Source organism: Pteropus medius, unplaced genomic scaffold, assembly GCF_902729225.1.
Source record: "Pteropus medius unplaced genomic scaffold, Ma_sr-lr_union100, whole genome shotgun sequence".
NCBI classification, from domain to species: Eukaryota; Metazoa; Chordata; class Mammalia; order Chiroptera; family Pteropodidae; genus Pteropus; species Pteropus medius.
The window spans coordinates 999,078-1,023,099 of NW_024351648.1; the positions used below are offsets into that span (position 1 = coordinate 999,078).

At 44.1% G+C, this 24,022-nt stretch overlaps 1 protein-coding gene and 1 non-coding gene across 5 annotated transcripts in view; one reads left to right on the forward strand and one right to left on the reverse strand.

Moving 5' to 3' along the window:
• MCTP2 (multiple C2 and transmembrane domain containing 2) overlaps window positions 1–24,022 on the forward strand; it is a 161,682-nt gene that overhangs the window by 35,847 nt on the left and 101,813 nt on the right. For all 4 annotated transcript variants that reach the window (XM_039844054.1, XM_039844055.1, XM_039844056.1 and 1 more), the window contains 2 exons: window positions 7,925–7,987; window positions 9,167–9,275. In XM_039844054.1, coding sequence (XP_039699988.1) covers window positions 7,925–7,987; window positions 9,167–9,275 — 172 coding nt within the window. The remainder of the gene's footprint in view (window positions 1–7,924; window positions 7,988–9,166; window positions 9,276–24,022) is intronic.
• LOC120587395 (5S ribosomal RNA) lies at window positions 12,594–12,712 on the reverse strand. Its single transcript, XR_005648954.1, has one exon. It is a non-coding gene; the product is annotated as a 5S ribosomal RNA (ribosomal RNA).

The following is a 24,022-nucleotide window of genomic DNA, read 5'->3' on the forward strand; positions in this document are numbered from 1 at the left end:
GACGGACTCATGACGACCATGTGACCGTGGACATCCGTCTCAAATCAACATGCCGATCTGCCCAGCCAATGCAGCCAGGATTCATTAAAGTTTTATGGCACTTTCTCTTCTCTCTACAGAGTTCAAAGGCAAGTCCAAACTTTTACTTAGATTTCCTTGCATGACCTCTCCTTTTTTAAATTGACATTACTGTGTTAGTTTTATGTTATCACTTTCCGTCAGGCCGATATCTTGTTGTGGTTGCCTGGCAACCAGCTTGTCTCCTTTGGTGACTGTGTGTCAGGCCTTCCGGTGGGAGAAAGGTGGTCTCGTGGCTTCACCTCACTGCTTTCATCATCAAGACCCAGGGCTTGGGAGGCAGTAAGGGCGCCTGACCCTCTGGCAGACTCCACAACCACCTTGTATTAATTGTTTAGAAGCCGGCCTCTCTTGTCAGGTTGGAAGCTCCTCAAAGTAGAGAGAATGTCTTCTTTTGCTTCTCCCAGCCTTCCTGCAAACCTTGCTTATGCGAAATATATTGATCTATGGCATCTCTGAAGCCACTTTTAAGCCACGGTCCCCTGCTAGGTGCTTTGGGGCCATAGCAAATTCAGCTGGGTTGGAGAAGGTGGTGACACGCGGGGGCACTGGGTGGGAGAGGGGAGGTCTAAAGGCATCCCCAAATGTTACGCTAAACATAAAGAAACAGAGTTAAGGAGATTCAGAGGGAGAGTAGTTTATTCTTCCTTCTTTCCCTCTTACTTTGCTTTTTCTTCTCACTTCTTTCCACAGTCGGCATTCACCCCACTAGCTGTGGGTCCGCCATCATCCATGGGGGACATGTTCCAAGCCCTCAGTGAGTGCCTGAAACCACGGATGGTACTGGACCCTATATAGGCTATGTTTTTTTCTATACACACATACCTGTGATCAAGTTTAACTTATAAATTAGGCATAATAAGAGACTTATAATAACTAATAATAAATTAAACAATTATAGCAATACACTGTAATAAGAGTTATGTGAATGTGTTCTCTCTCTCTCAAACTCTCTTATTGTCCTGTACTCACCCTTCTCCTTGTGACGGCGTGACATGATACAGTGCCTACACGATGAGGCGAAGCGAGGCAGGCACCTCGGACAAAGGGATGATGCGTGTTCCAGACGGGACAGGGCGGGACAGGGCGGGACAGTGTTTGATTTCGTCGCACTGCTTAGAATGGCACGCGGTGTAAAACGTATGAATTCTTTATTTCTGGAATGTTCCCTTTAATATTTTTGGACTGTGGTTGACCGCGGGTAACTGAAACCTCACAAAGCAAAACCGCAGATGACGGCAGGACTACCGTACTCGCTCAGGCCTTGTAGAATCAGTTAAGTATTTAGAAAAAAACAGAAAGTCGTTTCCGGTTCCTATCCACAGCGCCGATGACGGACTTGAGACTTGACCAGCTAGTCGAAAAAATGCCGGATGATGCCAAGCAGCCCCTAGTCAGTGCTTGGGAACTGGCTGGGTGGGAGGGGATCCGTCGCTCTGCGAAGGTGGCCAGGAGAGGCTCGAAGAGGACGTGTGTCGAGGATAAGACTCGGATAGATGGACAGTAAAACTGAGTAGTTACATTTCACGTCTATGAGGCTAGAAAAACAGAACGTTCTCAGCCTCATCCCTGGCAGTCAGTCACAAGTTCCCAACGAGGACTCACTGCTGCGATTATGATTGTACTTACTAGCATTATTTTAGTTATTTGTATCATTATGTTTTCAGAATGACGTAGGTAGCCAAAGAGCATTAATTACTTGTCTAATGTCATCCAACTAGTAAGTGTCAGAGCCAGGATCCATATCCAGGCCACAAAGCTGTGTGTACAACAAGAATTTGGAAATACAGTCCTGAAACTTGGGAGAATTCAGAGCCGGTGATCTAAAAAAAGTTGGTCATCAAAAGAAGACATTTATTTTTCTGCGTCCACTATGCCCTTTAAAAATCAAGGGTAATGATAGTGATCAAATGAGCTGCTCATCGTGGTCAGTAATGAATAATCTCAAATGGAAGAGTTATTATCTCTCCATGATCTTCACGATCTCATAGTAGGGTATGTCCTTCCCAAATGTTTTATTTGGCAGTTGGAGTTTCAAGCAACTAGCTTTGGTGCTAGCCTGTGTGAATGAGTAGAGCAGTTTAGAAAAGAACCCTGTTGGGATCTTTCTAGAAACTGCATGGCAACCACATAGCTTCAGTTTGGTGACCACAGAGAAGCAGAATGACAGATCACCAGTTCTCCATCTTCATCATGATAAGAATGTCTGTCGGTGGCCACGGGATGGTCAGAATTAAGGGAGGGACTTCAGTTACTTACCACCTTCACTGAGCTGCTTTCCTCCAGTCTTCCCAAGCACATCCGCTGTCAATAAATGATAATAATAATGATAATAATGATAATAATAATAATAATAGAATAGCAATGCCAACCTAATACCACTTACTGAGAGATTATGTGTAAAGAACTCTGCTCAACACAATATAAATATTATCTCAGCGGATGACATCTGTTTGCGCTCTCCATACTTGAAGAGCCTCATACAGTGCCTGGCGTGCAGAAGATACTCAGTAGATCTCCTTGAATGAATTACTTTTCCTCCTAACAATCTATAAGGTTAAGCATCTTTCTTGTCCCGTGTCATAACTTTAAGTAAATTTTTCAGGGGCACAGAGCTAGGAAGCAGCAGAAGTGGGGACCGACTACAAGCCTTTCAGACTCGGGAGCTTCGTCTGCTGCTGGGCAGAGCTGCCGCTCAGCGTGCCAGGCGAGGTGTTCTGCTTCTGGCTTCCCCTGGTTCTGGGCCCACTTGTGGCACAGGGAAAGGAGCAGATGCCCAGGGTGCTCAGGTGAAGGGCCAACGTTCTTGCTTCGCCTTGGCAACCATTTAGCTTCTTAGCTCTGGCTTCTTTATTTGTGAGATGGTGTTGCTAATGACCGCCCGTGGACTCCTTATAGGAAGTTAATAGGAGTAGGCATGTGTAAGTTATCAAATGCTAAACAAATATAAGGGGGCCATTATTGTTTTAAAGTATCTACTGCTAACAAATGTGAAAAAAAAAATGTATGGAAGATCAGTGGATAAATACTCCCAAATATGGAAAGAAAAGTTTATTAAACCAAGGATGGCAAACTTTTTCTTAAAGGGCCAGTTAACAAATAGGTGTAGCTTCGTGGGGCCGTATGGACTTGGTCACCGCTGCGGAACCTGGCGCTGTGAGGTGAAATCAGCCCTGGACAATATGTGCACGAACAGGTGCGGCTGTGTTTCAGGGCTTGAACTTTATAAAACTAGTGTTGGGTTGTAATTTGCTGAGCACTGTTTCATGCCATTACTTGAGTGAGTGGGGTATATGTCCACATGCCCATCCACACACACACACACACACACAAGTTGTGATTTGTATCTTAGTATTCCAGGGGAATCACTTTTAGAGAACAGTCTTGGGGTCGGGGAAAACCAAATATGTATACCTTGATTGTATGGTCAATAACCTCCCAAAAAGATGTGGAAAAATCAAATATGAGCAGACTCGCCATCTGGTAGACCTGACTTTTTCTGAGCAGACATTTCAACCTTGGCCTTGAATTGCCACGTGGGTGGTTTTGATGCTATTGCTGTGTCCAGGTATTGCTGGATGGTCTGTCTATGCATCTGATTCCCTTTGCTTATTTCGTTGCTTCCTTTGCCCTGTAGGTAGGTATTTGTGTTTGTGGCACAGAGTATTCGCTCAATAACCTAGATGTGGGTTAAGTAATTAAGTAAATATGTATTATATAGATTGTTTGCTTTACTCATATACTTTAATGGAGTATTTTTCAGGGACTATATATAAGGGACCTCAGTCAGCTTTTCCCTCTCCTTTGACTTTCCTGGATGTGGGTGCGTGTCTCCTTCCACTGAAGTATAAACAGCCAGTAATGGCTTAGATTGTTTATAACTTGGCTTCCTGTGTATACCTCATGGTCAGGTCCTGCAGCCACGTGGAAGGTTGTATTTGTACAAGTTTAGTGCACACAAAAGGGACACCTTGTTTATTCACATCAGTGTCTTACTCTTAAGATCCTTGGTGACTAGAAGAGATTTTCTTTTTAACTGGTTGACTCATCTAGTCTAATATTTACCCATATCCTGCTGCATTTTAATAAATTTGCGTTCTTGCAGACAAGACATCCTCATCTAAAGAGAATGCAAGGCACGTACAGAGGACCACTGAACAACGTGGGTTTGAACTGTGCGGGGTCCACTTATACGAGGATTTTTTTCAATAACTATCTGAACTGGTTTTCATCTGCGTTAGGAATTTGTGGTTGCGGGAGGCTAACTGTGTGCGTTGGTGCCATTTTATACAGGGTACTTGAGCATCTGTGGATTTTGGTATCCATAAGGGGACCTGGAATCACTCTACTGTGGACACTGAGGGACAACTGGTATAGTTAAATTTGGGGGAGATCAAAAGTTATACTTGGATTTTCAACCGCATTGTGGGGGTCGGCACCCCTGACTCTCCCCTGTTGTTTAAGGTCAACTGTATCACCTTCCCATAAAGTTTAAATTAGCAAGATAGAATGTAAATACCACGGAGGACTCACCGTCATCACACACGCACACACCAGACCCACTTATCTGGAAGGCAGTGGTGGGAGTTGCGTGAGAGATGACTAATCTTACATTCATTTTCACACCACGATGTTAATGCTGTATTTCTGAATATTTGTATGTAATTAGACAGTTCGTCATAGTAACACTTTTTAGCATCGATGCTGTTCCGAATTACTTGTCTTTTCTTGAGTATGTCTTTGGAAACAAGTTGTTTAAGGTTGTTAAAACCAATGCTTAGTAGATAAAAGATGGTAGACCCACATGACTGGAATATGACTCGGCAATGAAAGGGAATGGAGTGTTTATACAGATGACAGCTTGGATGGATTTCGAGGAATTGTGCCTCGAAAGATGCCAGTGAAAGATGCCAGTGAAAGATGCCAGTGTCTTTCATATATTCATGTACCGTATGAATCCGTTTGGGTGATATTCTGGAAAAGGTGAAACTGTACGATGACAGCAGACCAGTGGTTGCATGAGTTAGGGGCGGGAGGACGGTGTGACCATGGGGCGGGGGTAGCGGGAAGGAATTTTGGGGGGTGACAGAACTGTGCTCTGCCATGATTGTGGTGGTGGTTACGCAAGTGTGTGCCTGTGTTGAAAGTCATCGCACTATAGTGACACGTGAACGAAGTCAATTTTACTATGTTATTTTTAACGTAAACATTTAAAAAACTCGGAATGCTTGATTATGCTTCTCGAGAACCCAGAGAAAGATTCTAATGAAAGTGGAACAGCAGGGCTTCCTGCTGAGGAAAAGAGCGCTGTTTTTAACGAAAACTCACCGAGGTAGTCACTTGGTTTGCAGAGAAGGTAAAAATAATGCCGCCTCAACAGCAGGTGACGCCTTAGGCTCCGTGTAGTGTGCAGGGGAGCGGTCTGAGTTACGTGTCCCCTTCAGCTGTAACCCGGGCCTCCTGTGCCTGCGTAGCATTTCTCCTCTGCTTTACGGTGACCACTTCACCTTCTTGGTCCGTAGATATGGTGTGCGACAGTTACAGTGGCTGTGGGAACCGTAACTTTAAGTCCTGTGACTTTTCTGTGAGTAAAACCAGCCATAATGTGGAATTAATGTAGTTCTTCACATTTAATTTCCACGTTGTTGTGAAGACTTATCGCATATTTGAATAAAAGCCCTGCATTCGTTTTCGGTAGCGTGTAAATGATGGCGGTTATGTGGACTTCATTTTGCCACTTAATTAACATTATTAAATGCAGTGGGGCTACCTGGGAGCAAGTACATGGTGGGCCAGTCTGAGGGGTGATGCTTTTAAAGCATATCCACTCTTCTCTTTGACAGTGAAATATACCCGACCACCCCCCGCCCACCCCGGCTAATAATCACACACTTCCAGGAAATGATAGTGTGTGGTGTAAAAGGCATAAGGAGAACCATTTTGAAACTAGAAGAGTTGAATAAGGTTCTAATTGTCATAAGCAGTCTTCAGACAGTCCTGCCAGACTCCTTTGGGTATCTTTTTGTGTATAACACAATAGGAGACACCAAGAATGGCGTGGGGGTGGTATTTAGCAAAGGACCTGCTGCCTCCTTTCTTTGTCTCTCAGGCTGAGCCCCGCATGGAGAGTGAATGGCTGGCCAGAGCCAGGGGCCTCTAGTGACTGACGTGCTGGGCCTTAAGAAAAAGTCCAAGCATCTGAAACCACCCGTAACCCTGCATAAGTTCATCTGAATTGAACAAAGTGTATGAGGCCTGGGCCATTAGACCGAGGACTGAGGAAAGAGGCAAATGTAATGAGCTGTAGGACCTCTGTTCTTCTTGGTGAGGGCTTGTGATCAGGGCTTGCTTCTGCCTAGCTTCAGCATTTCTTGATCATCCCTTCCTAGAAAGATGGAAATAATCAAACCTATATCTGCAATCCTCCCTCCCATCCCTTAGAGACAGAGAGTCTCCCCTCTTACCTAGGAACCTCAGAGTTCTAGTGGTCTACTATAAACAGAAAAACCTCGGCTTATGAAGAAGAAGAAGACAAGACAGAAGAGACAGAGAAGAGAGACAAGAGAAGGGAACAGAAAAGAAAGCGGAGACAGAGACAGAAGACAGACAAGAGAACAAGACAGAAGAAAGAGAAGAGAAGACAGAAGAGAGAGAGAAAGGGAGAAACAGAAGATAAAGACAGAGACAGAAGAGAGAAACAGAGACAAGAGACAAGACAGAGAGACAGAGAGACAGAGAGACAGAGAGACAGAGAGACAGAGTCAGACAGACAGAGACAGACAGACAGACAGATGGACAGAGAGAGTCTTGGAAGGCAGCCTGCCATCCAAGAAGGATCTGACTTGTGCCAAGACCTCCCTGATTGTCACTATGGGTGGGAAGGGCCAGTGACCACAGTGCCTCTGGTCCCCACTTCTACCTCCAGGGGTCCATGGGCATCTAAGCAGTCTCTGCTGACCGGCTTCCTGTCTCTAAACTTCCCCATTCCTTTGAAGTTACCCAGCCTTTGTTTTTTTGGAGGAAGAAATCCCTTGTTTTTCATACAAGACATCAGGCCTGGTTAAATATGAGAGACAGACTGGAACAGCCCAAATGCCGGGCAGCTACTTGCTAATTTCCCTTCTACCCGGCCCGTCCATGCCGGCAGCCCTCCTCATATCCAGCTCGGAAACTTTCGCAGACTTCCAGAGCTCCTTGGAATTCAGTCTGACACGGTGGAGACATCTACTGTATTGCATGCAACTAATGAATCACACGTTTCATTTGCCCTGGGGAGTCGTTTGCTGAGCTCTGAGGAATATTTAAATCATGAAGCATAGAGACCTCCCATTCCAAGGTCATTTGTTCAGAATATGCTTTGCCAACATTTTGGTTGATGACTTTACAGGGCTGGGTCCATGAAGGTCTGATTTGAGGAAGGTCTTTAAGATCCCATTTTGAACCGTCTCCCACCTAACTAATGAGCTTGGTTCTCTGGTTCCTGAGCTGCCATCTCCCCTTGGTGGCTGGGGGCCAAGCAGGTGAGACATGGTGACTTGGCCCTAATGCTAAGTAAGCATTTGATGAACTAGGGGTGCTGGGCAACCCAGCGGGAGAGCAGAGTTGGCCTTATCTGCTCTCTGATCGGTGATTAAGAAGGCAGAGGCTGCAGCCAGGTGGACTCCACTGAGTCAACCTTTAATTGCCAAGACTTGCCACACACGCAAGAAGTCAGGTGCCGCCTGAAACTGAGTATGCACGTGGCAGATGTCCAAAGGGGAAGACTTGATAAAGGATATCCTTGTAGGTTGATATTCTTTTGCTTTTTTTAAAGCAAGGTGATATTTTTTTTTCTTTTTATTCACAGAAGCTCTGTGGAAATGATGATCTCAGTGCTTCTGTGACATCCCAGCATTTTGAAGAACAATCGGTGAGTGACATTCCTTTAAAACAACTAAACACGAAAGTCCGTAATATAAATATTATCAAATGTTCAGGTGTGTGTTTCTTTGCCTGATTTATTTCTAAAGAATGCTCAACTGTATCCACCTACAAAGACAGGCCTTGCAAATTATAGCTGGAAAAGATTAATTCAGTGTCTATTGATTTGTCAGTCTGGGATAGATTCTTCTAAAAATACAGAGCAGCTATGAAATCGAGTGAGCTAGTAGGGGAGACAAAGCCATTTGCATGGACGAGGGAACTCTCAGAAGAAGGCTGTCAGAGGGGACTTAGCCACAGGATCGGTTAATTGAACAAGAAATTATTCCATCTGTCCTTTCTCGTCGGAAAGACAAACGATCGAACTTGTGCAAAACTCTAGTTTAAAACTTTAATTGGATTCATTTAATAAATATTCAAAACTAGACTCGATTGGACATTATGGCCCTAGGAAGGATACGTCCTGGAGAGAGAAGTGAACGGCATTGGGGTGGTGGGGGGAATGTGAAGGTGAGTGTAGGAAACACCGCAGCGGGGGCCGGGGGATGAAGGGAAAACGTGCAGGACGTGGGTCAGCACTGGACAGCGACAGACGTGTCCCCTGAGCGGGTCGGATGGACGCGTGGGCTCAGTAGGCTAGCAGCTGAGCGCTTCTGCACTGACGTGTTTATTACGTGTGGGGGTGTGTGCCAGAGTCGACGGGGGCTGGTGAGAAGTAGGGGGCGGCGGAGGGAGACACTTCACATCTGGGCTTGGAAGTGGGACACATGTCCGTGTCAGCTGCCTGCCTTTTTCCTCTCTGGCCGCTCCACCGTGAGCGGCGGGATAAGGAATCCTGCCGTGCGCGAGCGACGTTAAGCCTGTTACTGAGGCTGGCATTCCACTTACCTAATGCTTCCAGCAGAGTGACTGTTGCAGAGATCTCACAATGCCTTCGACTTCTGGTGGAACCCCCACTGGAAAGACAAGGAACCCCCACTGGAAAGACAAGGAACGGGTCAACCAAGCAGACTGACCGAGTCGTCAGAGTGAGGGGGTGATGACGCTTTAAGAGTAGCCATTCAAGGGACCATGTTTCCCCCGCTCCCCCTTAAATTTAGAAGTGTTTCTGAAATTCTCTCCCGGGGGCCCAAGACAACTGACTGAACTTGCTTCTCCGTCGGTGCAGGCTCTTGGGGAAGCCGGCGATGGCGTGAGTAACCTCCCCAGCCCGTTCGCCTACTTGCTGACCATACACCTGAAGGAGGGACGGAACCTGGTCATCCGGGACCGCTGCGGTAAGGCTGGGCCCCGTCGTGCTGTTCGTCACCAGGAGGGCTCCGTCTGCCCCTCCCCCGCCCCCAACAATGTTCTCAGCGGCCTCAGCATGGCTTGCGACCGGCTGGGCCTCACATCTGTGCCTCTCTGCCCATCGAAGCATTTGCAGCAAGTTATTTAAGCATATTGAAACTTACTGTCCTTTACTGTTATTAAATTCGTGGTCATAATAATTATAATCGTCATCACATAAAGTCGTGTTAAGTGAGCTAAGATCACTATAATAGCTTCATGTCTGGCACGTAGCAACTGCTCAAGAAAACTTTGTTCCCTTCATCCTGCTTTAATTATCCACGAGAAAGATGAACGTACATTCTCAGTGGAGTCATCAAACACGCACGGAGATGGAAATGCCCTTTGAACCACACCCCTTCTGCCCTGAAACCCCAGTGGACTCCCCTCCCTCAGGAAAACATCTGTTATCTGTACGCGATTGACTTGTTCACCTTTTCTGCATGTTTCTGTGAATTTACACACACATTTAAAAAATTAAAATGAAATTATAATGTTCGTATTATTCTAGCACTTAATAAAAGTTAGCTGTTGCTCCTGGCTAGGACAGAACCTAGAAATGCAAGTATAGGGTCCAGGGGAATGTGTATTTTTAAGCTTTAGGAATACTGGCAAATTTCCCTCCAAAATGTACACTACGTCCTCCTCTATTATACCTGAATATGCCGCCTCTTTGTTCCCATTGAATATTTACTCGTATCACTTTCCATAGTCTTTGACGATCTCGTGGTCAGGTGTCGACTCCCCTTTTAATTTGTACTCCTTGGATTACGATGTGAACACGGTCACCTGCATTTCTCCTGCGAAGTTCTCTGTAGCCTCTGCCCAGCTTTCAGTTGAGTTTTCCCTTCTAAATATTTGTAATTCTTTATAGTTTTTCATTACCATTTGTTTTATGTTGCAAGTATTTTCCTCCCAGACTGTTGTTCATCCCCCATTTTTATGGCCTCCTTTGTCCTTCAGAGATTTTACATTTCACTATAGGCAAACGCATCTGTTTTTCCTTTGTGGCCTTTTTCATCTGTTCTGTGTAGTAGGTGTTCCTGTGACTTTCCGCTTTCAGAAGGAATTCCTCAGTTGCTCTCCCAGCTTACTCATGGTCTTGTCGGTTATCACTGTGCTGTGCTGTGCATCCGAGGGGCACAATCATAAAGCAGCGGAAAGTTTCTATATGTATAAACCACGCGTATCCTGAGTCTTGCTCTGAACCCGTAGTGTCCACCGGGGCCTCCATCAAATCATGGTCATTATCGAGCTTGTTTTGTGACAGTTTAATCTGGAGATTAGAAGTGTGATCCATAGAGAGTACATTCAACTTTATTGGGAAAAAAGTGCCCCAACCCTTTGAAAAACATGGCCTGTTTCAAATTTTTGGCATATCTCCAATGGTGTATGACTTTGGGAGGTACTGTCTGACAGGGTTCTCGATTGGTAGAACTCATATTTTCTGGAGTCTTTTCGTTATCCAGTGGAAGAACTCAGATACTTTTTCCGGATTAGATGTTGGCTAGCTAGTGTATCATTACGGGCGACAAACACGGGTTGAGGCACCCGCGCCGACATTCCCGAGAAACTTTAGGGTCGGTTGACAGATCTGCTCAGGCGTTTTAACTCAAGACATTCTGTTCGTTTGTTCAGGCTGAGTTAAATCGTGGATAATTTGTTTGACCGTTTGTAACCCGAGTAACCTATCGCAGGGATGAGTGGCATGGATTTGATGTAGGCCGCAAGGGCGGGTAATCTGTTCGATATTGATGTCTAGCATGATCTCTCCTGTTGTTTTTTTCTCTCTCTCTCTCTCTTTCTTTCTTTTATTGAGAAGAGTCATCATTATCAAGAAATGATTAATCATTCTTGAGAAAATACCCTCCCCTCCAGCAAGTTCTTTTTTTATACTCTGGGGTGTGGCATGCCTTCTTATACTGTGACTACATGAATTTTGGCTTGATTTTCGCAAGGGCTAAGATAGGGAGCAGGGTTCGTTGCAGCGCCCCCTGTTGATTTCGGCAGGGATCTAACTATTGTCACACATGTTCCCACTCCCACCTCCCGTGTCCAGGATGCAGCAGCATTTCCCATGCAATCCAGTCGAAGCTCCGCATTTTATCTGATACAGTTCTCTTGGGACCCACAGTTCTCAGTCTCAGAGTGAGCATGAGAAGGAGCTGGAGGGTTTGGGAGAATACATGTTGTCCACACCCACAGTTCCTGATTTGGTGGGGTGAGGGTGGGGCTCGAGAATTTGCATTTCTAACAAATTCCCAGCTGATGCTAATGCAACTTAAGGAGCCTTACCTGAATACTGTAACCTGTCCAGGCTTTGCCTTGAGCCCACCTTCTTGAGCCTCCGCTAGGAGAAAAAGCATAGCCCTCGCTGCCTCTCTCTGCTCTCTGTCCCAGTTACTGCCCGGTGCCTGTCTGCGCGTCTGTCATGACCGAGCCCTCCTGCTTCCCTGCCATCCTATATCCTGTGCTCTGCCCTCCTCTCTCCCTTTCTTCATCCTAACTTCTTCCTTTTACTCCATCACGTTCCCAATGTCCTTCCCATTTTTCCCCCTAGGAAGCTCTAAAAGACGTATTGTTTTTGACCAAGCAAGACAGACACATGCCTGTTTTAAGTTCTCAATCTGCCACTGCCTAATAACTCTTGGGGGTCTTAGATTGTGACCTTGGTAAAGCAGAAGGACTGTGATATGGCCAATCGATTTTAAGTTCAACAGCTTCATTACTGACTTGATCATAGTGGGACTTGAACCGTGGCTTACTTTCCCAGGGAAAGGAATGTGGCCAAGAAGACACTTTGGCATCTTAGAGCCGGCCAGGCTCATGCCAGCAGCCCTGTGCTCTAGGCCTGGCGTGAGCGCGACTGTGTAATGTGGGCAGGCCTCTCGTCCTGGGAAAAACGTTCAGCTCCTCGTAAGTCCTAGAGCATTAATTCCTGGAAGACAACAGCCCTTGCTTTAAAATCCTACATTTCGCCCTTGATGTTAAGGCAGGTCCAGCAGCGTCCAGCTGTGGCCCAGTGGAAGACTGTGTTGCTGGTGCCCTCTGGTGGCCACTTCACAGTGTTGCAAAAGAGGAAGAAAAGTCCTTTGAAGTTTTGTGTAATGTTCCAGGGACCACAGAAATTACTTGGTGGTAGGTGGGAAGGTTGAAGGCTGATGGTTCTTCTTCTTCTTCTTCTTCTTTTTTTTTTTATATATTTTTAAATTATTTTTTATTTTTATTTTTTAGGCGAGGCAACCTTTTTCTTTATTTTTTAAATTTGCCTACAGCATCTGGTCTTCTTAGGTGGTCTCCCATCCAAGTACTAACCGGGCCCGACCCTGCTTAGCTTCTGAGATCAGATGGGATCGGGTTTGTTCAGGGTGGTGTGGCCGTAGACTAGACAAAAGTTTTAAAGCTCTCCCACTAGTATGAAAAGTCTGCCATCCGATAGGTGTTTAGGAAGTTCGAATGCCAGGTACCTCTGATTTCAGACTTGTTTTCCTTTTTGCTGTTTAACAGGCTAATTTTTATGATTGTATTTTTTTAATCATTCACTTCTTTTTTAAAAAGAAAAGATACTCTTGTTTTAGACCTGGAGAGAAACATAGTCCTTTCTTTGCAGCTGTCAGTGAAAGAATATCCAAGTCGATAGAAAGATTTTATAAGAGTTGATTTGAGCCAAAATGTTGAGGACACGCCCAGAAGCAAAATCTCAACAGACGGAGAAGACGCTCTGGAGAATGGCAGTTTTGCAGTTCCTTATATGCGTTTAGAATCAGAGGAGAGAAGGAAGGGAGGTATGTGAAATCCACTGGTGGTCAGCGGAGAAGATGACAGAAAGCAAAGCGGGGACATTTCTAGGACTGCATAAAAGGCGAAACGGAGAAACACTTCTTTGATATGGGTGGGGACAGGGTAGTTAACATTTACAGCCCGTGGAGATGGTATTGGGGGAATAAGGTGACACTGATGGGTTCTGTATTCTCGTGCTCTGGGGGTCTCGTGCCCTGGTGCCTGCGTTGTGCCTCCAGGGGTTTTGGAAAGGAAAATCACCCCGACATTTCAAAGACAAGTTTTCCTATGTACATCAGAACAGTGGACAGGCCTCACCTAGGGAAAGACTGACGTTTGCTAAGGAAGCTATATGCCTGGGAAGTGGCCACCTGCATGGTCTGCCCAGTGAGGAATTCGTGATCAGACCATTTTGTGTGGTTAGTTTTGGCCACCAAGCTTTTCAGGCCTGCCATGCAGCACCCCCTGAGCTTGTCAGGTTTATTACGTAGCCCCTTTCTTGTCCACACAGCTGCGATTGAGGGACAGAAGGGGTGTTTCTAGAACTCGGTTGTATATGGGGGAGCAGCCATATAGCGTCCCAAGAGGTGTGTCCTGATGGGGCGCACTGAGGGATTCATCCCCTTGGCCTTCGGGCAGCTCCGTTGCACCTGGCCCAGCCCCACAGCATCTCTCCCATGTACCCTGCTGCGCCCGACAAAAACGATGGCTTTCTTTTGTGCCATGATGCGCAGTGTCGGGGAGCACTGGACAGCAGGTAAGGGTCATGGACTCTGGGCACAGACCATGCGGAATGCTAGCTCAGCTCCCATCCAGCAGTGATTGCCAGGGGGAACCTGGTGGGCGAGCTTGTGGGGACGTGTGGGGTGGGGGTAGCAGTGATACACAGTAAACGTGAGCTGTTGTTATTGCTGCGTCCTGTTATAGTTATTCTCATTTGCGTTTTATCCTTCCACTTTTCCTCTGGGAAAGAGAATGCCTCATGGTGTATCTGCCAGTTTTTAAATGACTTTTCTTCCCAATTTTTGATAATTTGTTCTATCTTTTGGATATCTTTTGCTTTTTTCTCTCTCTCTGTCTCTCTGTCTCTATCTATCTTTATCTCTGTCTCTATCTCTGTCTATCCCTTTCTATTCGGAGATAGATTTTGCCTTATCTGCTCCTTCTCCTGCCAAGTGAGGGCAAAGGGTTGTGGTGGTCGAGGGTGTTGTCTCAGACCAGTTCCTAATTTCTGTTTGCACGACAGCAAAAATGAGAAAGGAGGGTGAAGCTAGGCTTCAAAGGTTTATGATTTGAATAAGGACTTAGAAAATGCCCTTCAAATTTCATGGCAACTGACCTTGGAAAGCCGGGCATGGACGAAGGCATCTGACTCATTTTTTTTTTTTTTTTTGGTTTACTGACCATAAGATACTGATGTGATTTTTTAAAAATCTATTTTCTTTTCTAAAGTAAAATAACACCTGACTTTAAATGGCTTGATAATTTGCTGGCTTTCACCACACATATTTTTTCCATACTAAAAATATTATTTTGAGAAGAGATCAAAACCTTTATAGCACATCGTTCTTCATTTAATCAATGCTGTGGTTTAGGTTTGTTCAGCATCATTTTTACTAAATAATGATGCCGCAGCCAACATTTTTGTGCCTAAATCAGTGTGTGCACTCTCCTTTGTTTCTTTGCAGTGTTTTCTGTCTCACGATCTGAGCATTTCAGGATTCTCGTTCCAGACTTGCCAGTTCGCTCCCGCATTCACCTCTCCACTTTGCTCATCCACTGGTAGCATATAAATGGTCTACTTTCCATTTCTCACCTAAACCGTGTGATTATCTTGGTTAATTTGATCCAGAAAAAGCATGACCTTATTTTTGTTTTGATTTGTGTTAATGAACTCCTCGGATATGTTGGGTTGAGAGATATTTTTTTTTTTTATGAATAGCCTATTCCAGCTATTGCTGTCCCTCATTCTTCTGTTTCTTGGATATGTTCACGTATATTTTTCTAATTTGTCACATGCCTTTTAATTTTGTTTATAAAGTTTTTGTTGCAAAAATATTTTCAAGCCTTACATGATTGTATTCTAGAGAGTTACTTCCTTTGTTTTTGTACCTAGAAAGGCCTTTTGTTTTGTCTTCAGAGGTAACACATTAACCTATGTTTATTCTCTTTTCTGGCTGGGTTTATGTTTTTCATTTATCTCTTTAATCTGTCTCAGGTTTATTTTGATTTCTGCCCCAGAGTAGGAACTTAGTTTTACTTTTTTGCCAAATAGCTATTTAATGGACTAGGACTGAATTTTCCTTTCCCTGATGGTTTGATCGCCACTTTTTAATTGTGTATTAAAATGCAACGCGTAGTCGGATCGGCTTCTTGGATTTCTCTTTGATGCCCACAGATGTATCACTTTGCTCAGGTGCCAGCACCACACCACAGTTTCACTGTATCAAAGGTCACCATCAGTAGTTTTCATTTTGCAAAAATTAGGTTCGCTTTACGTTGGAGTACCTGCTCTGAACGGCAGATGGCGCGAGATCCTTGGATGCCGTGTGGGAGCCCAAAACCACATCTGGGCAGCTTCTCAGAAAGATTGTCCTTCAAGAGCAAACTTGACACTTCTAAAGCTGCACACACTCATCCTGAGACACAGGCAGTGGCTGGTTTTCCTCTCCCCCTTGAGTGTTGATAGCTGCCAGGGTCCCACAGCAAGTAAGCGGGGCTGGGTTTTGAAACCTGTTTCCGTTTGCTCCTCTCCCACTATGATGCAGATGTTCGTTTGTCCTAATGGCCTTTGACGTACTCCCGCGACTGAGCCCTTCCCTCGGGAGATTTCTGTGCTTGGGTTTTGCTTCGGGCCTGTGCGTCCTCGTGGGTTGGTTAGAAGGTCCTGATGCTCTCCCGCTTCACAGCCAGTTGCCTCTCCCTTCCGTGGGGTGTATCCCCATTCCTGTGACGCGCCCTGGAGCAGAGCGGGCCTGTTCCCTGTGTCTGCTGCCTGCAGCAAATTGCCTTACACCCAGCAGAAGATTATTGACTTGAATTTAAGTGAGCGTGTCTTCCAAATGGGTGAGTGGGACTTCTCTCTAGCGGGCGCCTTTGTCAGCTGTTCATTTACGTACCAAAATAATGGCACCCTGTGTTCCCAGTAGTCCTCCTTCATTTCATTGTGTGTGACGTCAGTACTGTGTGTTCAGCTCGAGGGGGTGTGTGTGTCTCACACAGAGGGAGGAATACGCACAGGGCATAGCCATGTATTTCCATGTGTCCGTCGTTTACATGTGGCTTAATTTCGATTTTAGCTACTGCATTGGCAGTGAGTTCTGTGATGCTGTCACAGCCCAAACGTTCACAACAGGCAGGTGCTGCGTTCAGTGACTCTCTGCCTTACTCTCGTCCATGCTCCTTCCCCCCAGCCCTTTATAGTCTCTTTATATCACAGCCTTTCCTCTCCCTTTCTCCATGTCGCCCTTCGGTTTTTGGTGGCACAGGCACAGCCACGCGTGATGTCTCTTAGAACCTCACACCCCTCTGTGCTCTTCATCACCAGGTCAAGAACGGCGCACAGGCATCTCTTAATGACCGCTTCCCCCGACGCCAGTTTGTTCAATCATCTATTCACCAAAGGGGCCTATTGACTGAATTCATCAATATATTGACAGTGTTTTTCTTTCATCTATTTATAAAATTATAGCTATTTTCATTTAGACAGTTATTGGATCAGAACTTTTAAAAACAGCTTTGAAGGTCTGTGGGTCATACTAGTTAATTGCTTATGAGGAGAAAACCAAAACAGTATTTTAAATATCTAATTTGTCTTAGGCCAAAAAAAAAATATAGAAGAGACTGGATATGTCATAGGCTAGGCTGCAGAGCCTGGAAAGGGGATGACTAAAGAGAGAAAAAGAGACAATTTCAGGGACAGACGGGTGGGAGGAGGCTGACAGTAGGGGAAGGTGGTGATGTCTGGGGTGGGGTGGGCCGAAGGAGCTTTGGGGGGTCTTGGCACCAAGGGTTGAATCCGAAATCCTCAAGAAGACCTCACCCCCATAGCTCCCTTATGTCTCATTATTTATTCCGTATAAATTTCATGGTTGAATAGATTTTGGTAAAATATGTAATTTCTAATCACTCACCCTACTGTAAGTGCATCAAGAACTTCCCAGAACTTCTTTCAGAAACCGGATTTTGGTCAGTTGCTGACATTACAGCGTCCGTCCTCGGGCAGACCTTGCCATGGTGGGCTGCCTTAGAGGAGGGAGGTTAGTCATACTCCAGAGGAAAGTTCCGGAATAGTTCAACAAGGATATGCTGAGTTTCTAAACATGGAGAGTGAGAGGCCTGTCGAAGGTTAGGGTAAAAAACAAACAAACAAACAAACAAAACAAAACAAAACAAAAACTTTTCTAGGGTTGGCAACAAAAGAACAGTTCCTAGAATCACACAGTCACCATCTGCAGAAGGACAGGCCAGGGCGAACCAGGGGATGCGATGACCCCTTCATTCAACTTTAGTGGATAAAACCTGGCTTGGAATTCTCTAGACTTGAACCTACTGTTCTCTTAAGTAATATAGACTTTGCTCTACAGAGAAAAAAAGTTGTGTCTTTTTTCTCATGTGACTGGGGAAAAATGCCCCCTGAATTTCCAGGAAGCCCATTGTGGTTTCAGAGGAGGTCAGATAAGAATGTGACGAGTGAGCAGCTGGACACGAGTTGATCTAGAAATCTCAGCTGAACGGCTAAAGGGTGGTAGCAGCTTTTTAAAAGTCAGGTCTGCTGTTTGATTTTAGCCAGCCTCGCAGAAGGTCAGAACTTGTGGATTGCCTATGAAAACAGCTCAGTTCTAGTTCTTTTTCTGGCAAAAAGAAACAAGTCAAAATATATACATATCGATAGGATTCTAAATGTATGTGCATAAATAGAGGCTTACTACTCTTGAGATAGAGGAAAAGAAAGAAGTCAAGGTTATACCTTTCATACGTTTCCAAATACTGTTTATGCAGAGTGAATTCATCTATATCTAGGTCATTTTCCCTAAAGTCTTGATAAATCATTGTTGACTTGAATCTGAACTCTTCAGATCTCCCGACAAGAGTTATCAAATATTACAAAACATGAACTTAGTGTAAACATGTAGAGATAATTTCCTTTCACGAACAAACAACTATTCTGAGAAATGCATTTAATTAGAAAACTTTTTCTGGCCTAAGATGACCTTTCTTTTGGACAGATTGTATGGTTAAAGTTTTTAATTTGGCAAATGAGCTTTGCTGATAGCAAATAAGTAGATTTGCCTACAAATACTGCTTTTGCATTCACTGTAGTGGATTTTTAGTTCAAATTAGAATGCTATTTTTTTAAACAGTATTATTTAGTAAGTTTTCATATATGTATGTATGCACAAATATACGTGTTTATATACATAAACGACCATTAATACACTTCCGAGCATGGAAGGTGGCCGATGCATTACTGACTGAAGAAGGCATGTACAACGCATGATACCAAGGCTGATTTCTCTCATGAAAAGTGTGTGTGTGTGTGAAGTCTAAGTATATATCAACATATTAAGCTTTTCTAGATTTATGGATGGTGGTAATTTCTTTTTTTTTTTAATTTTTGCTTTGTGCATCTTGGCTTTCTACTTTTTCTAACATGGCTACAAGTCGTTATATTAGAAAAAAGCAAAAGGATGTATTTGCAATTAGAGCTTCATTACAGATTTATTTTGTTTGCATATTCGTATGGTTCTTGAGCAAGCCGATGCGATATTGTCTGTTTTATTTACCACTTTGCCTGTTGTTACTGGCTATTTTTTTCCATAGCACTCTCAAGGCAGTAATGGCCTCTTAAGATGATAAATAAAATGCCAAGTGAAGAACAGAATCATCAAATAATATGGTTCTTGATGACTCTCCTGATGAAACATTTGTGTTGTCATGTGTTCTTCTCACTGTTATTTTCGTTAAGTTATCCTGCAAAGTGCTCTGAAATCCTCAATGAATAGCCATAGGATTGTAGGTAGGATGGTGGCCAGTAAACATGAATACTTAGTGATTTTTAGTTTTTATACATCCCTTTTCTTCTAGGACAGCTCAGATCGTTTCATGGAAATTTTTCCCAGCCACATGGGATCCTCGTAAGAAGTGTATAAGATAAAGAATTTTCTCTTCAACTTATGATGAGAGAAGGTGATACGAATTTCACACCTGTAGAGATGGCAATAGAAGAGACATTAGAGAGACAAATGATTAGTATGTGTTGTCTTGAACAGCTAAAGTCAAGTCAATGCTTGTTTCATCAGTACTGTATACATTGTTCTACACTGCTAATTGCACAGGAGTACTGAAGAGAGCAGCCTTTGCCATAGAACTTTCTCACGGTGATTGGCTGGTTCATTCAGCTATCAACATCGCCCGTGAGGTTGGCATTTTCCATCCTATAGGTTAAAACAGTAGGTTTAAGGGCATTAAGTTGCCCAAGGTGATCTAGTTTATTGAAAGGAAGGTCTGGGGTTTCAGTCCACCATGCCTATCTCACTTCAAAGATCATTCATTTACCACGTATTTATAATACATCTACCCTGTGCATTAGGCAATTCTGGGCACAAATCTTACCTTTCAGAGTTTCGAATTGGAAGAGTTTAATGTCATGTTTGTAGGTGCTCCAGGTCAGATGTTTTCTATGCTTAAATAATGTTACGAAATATCGAGTAGGAAAGTATTTATGTTTTATTGTTGTTGATTGCTGTTAATGCAGTTCTTGGCACAGTTTAAAATTTTCCTGTATACCGTGAACTTCCAAGTGAGGAAATGGTGAACAGCTTTTCCCGATGGTTGTGAAGACATAATCCCCTCAGTCTGTGGAGAATCTCTCGGGAGGAACATTCCGTGGATTACGCTTGTAAAACCCTGGGTTTTCGCTTACGGTGTGGACGCAGCCTTCTCCCCAGTCCTCAGTGCCCGTGCTGTATTATCTCAATTGCCAGGTTTTCTTGCTGTATCCTGATTCTTCTGCCTTCTAAATTATAAGCTGCTGCCAGATTTATATTTCTAAAACTTGGCTCTGATCATTTTACTCTCCTGCTCATAAGCAAACCTGGGTTCCCTTCCCTCCTCACACTGAAATAATTCCAGATGGACCAAAGGCTTAAGTGTAAAAAATGAAAAACTACAAAATCGGTGGAAGAAAACATAGATGAACTAATTTAAAATCTTGCAGTGAGAAAATTTCTTCCGAGCAGAATGTTAAACTACAAAGCCATAAATAAAACTTTGTTAAATTTGACTAAAGAAAAATCAAAATAACTTACCGCAAGAAATAACATAAGTTTAAACAAATTATGACAAGATTTATAGCTGATTTTGATAATTTTAAGATCCCACTCAAATTCACAAGCAAATGAAAAACCAGGAATCAATAGAGAAGGGGGCAAACGATTTAAACAAGAATTTCCCTGACAAAGAGGTACAAATGCGGGCCACCAAAAAATAATTTACTCAAATGTTAAAAGTGGAGAAAAGTGAAGATAGCATTTTTTATCTGCCATTGCTTTAAAATAAAGGTGCATAACATTCAATGCTGGTCACCATGTAAAGAAACATACAAAACACATACTCTTGATGGGACTGTAAATTTGATAGATTTTGGAAGAACAATGTGACAATGTCTGTCTGAACCAGAAAAGGCACATATTAATTTGCCTGGCAGTTCCAATGTTAAAAGTTTCTTTAGAACGTAATTACTTGTGAAACCCAAGATAGTCATACGTGGATGCTTACGGCGGTGTTGTCTGTACTAGTAAAAAAATTTGGAAATGACATAAATGTTCATTGTTTGGTGACTAGCTTCATAAGTTCAGACACAACAATGCGATGGAAATTTATGCAGTTGATATAAAAGAAACAATTGCTGATATGAATGGACGGTGCTTTAATTGTGAGTGTGTGAAGTCCAGTGCATACAGTATGATTAAATTCAACGTAAAAACAATTCTTGTATTTTTTCCTGTAAAACACCCAAGAAAATGGTATATTACAGGAATGGGGGGGAGGAAGGGTTAAGCAGATAGAGGCCTTTACGTTTTATTTCATACCTTTTGGAGTTCGGTGCATGTCTTACATTTGTCAAAATACTAAAAAGAAAGACAACAGAAAAACACAAAACCACCATACACACCTGTTACAGAACAAAAACTAAACTCCTTATTTTGTTATTTTAGGGTGCTTTGGCCTCTGACTCAGACCCGCCTTTTTAACTTTATTTCTCATTATATTTTTTCCCCCTTAACTTCTGGATCGATCGAGGTGCTTCCTCAACGCTCTTGAAATCGTCGCTTTGGTCCCCTCCCCCTCCCGCCCTTTCAGAGCTAGTCCCTCCTGCCGAAATGACCTTGGTCCTTTTCTGCATTCTCATCCATCTCTACTTCAGCGGCCACCGACGCCCCAGCCAGACTCATCTCCCCCACCCGTGAACCGGCGCAACTCTCAAGGTCAATTCTATTTTGATACTGACCTCTCGTGTTATATTTACAGTATGCCTGCTGCCTGCCGGGCGTAGAAGAGCTGTATCTGGGATTAATTTTCCTTTGCTGCTTCCCCCACCCCCACCCATAGCGTCTAGCACCGAGCCATGCACTCACGTCACCTGTACAAGTCTGTGACACATGAGCAGTGTTAGCAGGCGTGACAGGTACAGAGTCAAGGGAGACTGGACCGTCCATAGCGTCATTGAGCATGAGCGGAAATACGGACTGTCACACCCGTTGAGAGGAGTATAAATTGGTGCAGCGTTTTTGGAGGACCAACGAATGGCTGTTCGTTTCTCTCAGGACACGCAGCACCACAGTGTATTTGGGATGAAGCAGGAAGCTCGTGCCACTGACACTCGACACCTTGATATTCTACGTTTGAGGTTGTGTCACTCCATGGGGTCCACATGGCAGAATCAGCGGCAGCCCCAGGATGGTGGCAGCCCAGCCGGGGGACACCATCCCGCCTCCTGGCTTCATTCTCCTCCCCAAGTACCACCCCACCTCTTTATTCCAAAGAGCCTCATTGTTTATGAAGCGCCCAGTGAAAAAGGGTTAAAGTCCACCCATTCAGGTGTCATCTCATCATTCGTATAATCTGGGAGTTGCATTTCTGAATGGCCAGCCCCTTTTCAGAACCTGCCTAGTTGAGATGTCACATCCCTGACAGTGAGGCGCTGATGCTTGGAGAGAAAAATCACACTGTGCTCCCCCCTTCCTCAGATTTTCCCTAACAATTAACGCCGCACTAACTTGACACCCTTTTCTTGTTTGGCTTTGTAAACCCTGGTCCCTTTTTCTATTAATTCCAGACATTAATATTTTCTTTCACACAACTGCCGCCATTCACCCGTGAAACAGTTTGAACATTATGTAGCTGTCAAGATGCCTGGGGATTACCCAGTATGCTTTGCCTGTGAGAAAGTGACACCACCGAGGCCTAGTTCTGAGATGTTTATTTTGAGAGCACGCTGACAAGCATGAAGCCCTGATCCCAGAGTGGCAATTTCATTTAATTAAAGGCCTCTTTTTATTATAGTTTTTCCTCCACTTTTTTTTTATATATATATCAGAATGATTGTTGAAGTCTGACTTGCCAGAGGTGTTCTCTTGTAAAAAGAGGGCGGTGGGGTGGGGGGGAGCAGTGGGCAGATCGTTCGCTCACTAGTGAGTGTTCCACCGAATGGCCGTGAATGCATGCATTTTTTACTGTCCTGCTCAGAACGGCCGCTTACATGGCGTGTGTGTGTCCAAATTTAAAATAAAGGCTGCTGGGCTTCTGCCTCTGTGCCGCCAACCTGGAAATGGGAGACTTGAATATGCATATGTGTATATTTGTAGTTTAAACTTTTTTTGTTGTTTTAAAGGTAGTAGTAGCCTTGTGATACTGGAAGACTAACTCGTCAAAATTATACCTTGGCTCATCAGTTAAGATTTTTAAAAATGCATATTATCTTACTCTATAGAGATGTGACTTTCACCTTAAATAGTTGGGAAATGCATTGCTTTCATTTGCAGAAATTTTTAGTTCCGCAGCTTAAATAGAAACCTAAAAAGGAGCTGGAAAAAAAGACTGAAGTAATGATGGGTATTAACAGCTTGGTAAATGTGACAGTTGCCTAATTAATTTTTGATCTAAGATTCTCAGACTGCATTGGCTCGGCTTTAACATCAGGAATTCAAGTCAGTAAATATACGGGGGGCCAACGATGGGTGCCGTCCAAGGCACCTGGGAAGAATCGGTGCACAAAACAGACTGTTGGTCTTCGTGGACTTATTCGCGGTTCTGTGTTTCACAATTAATTATAACTCCCCCACTGGATTTTTTCTTTTTTGCTAGCATTATCAGCTGGCCTGCATTTATTCCGCCACCGATCGTTCATTGGGCTTTCTTTATTCATCATTCACTAGGTATGAATACACAGTTGTGTCCCAGTCCCCGTTATGTGTCCCACGTATGATGGCACACTTGCATGCATGTAACACATAGGCACAACACATAATCCATGTATTATATTTGCAGGCTTTTTTTCCCCCTCTCTCAATTGATCTGAAAAATGTGGAGGAGGGGCCGTCATCAGCCCTTTTTTCTGCTTTGGACGTAGTGGCTGGAGGGACATTATTCATTTCTTTTGGCCTCCGTTTCAAAGCTCCCCAGGAGGAGTCGGCAGGTCAGGGGTGTCGCCCCGAGGCCAGCTGAGGGCCTGGCTGATGTGGTGTTCAGCTGGCTCTCTGCTTTACTGCAGGTGCGAGAGGCAGCAAAGAATGGCAACTTTGTCCATTTAATCTCTACTCCCCCAGTTCCAGTCTTAGTCCCCTTACCCCGTCTTTTGAGCCAGTGGTTCCAGAGATTGATTGATTTATTATGATTATATTCTGAAGTACAG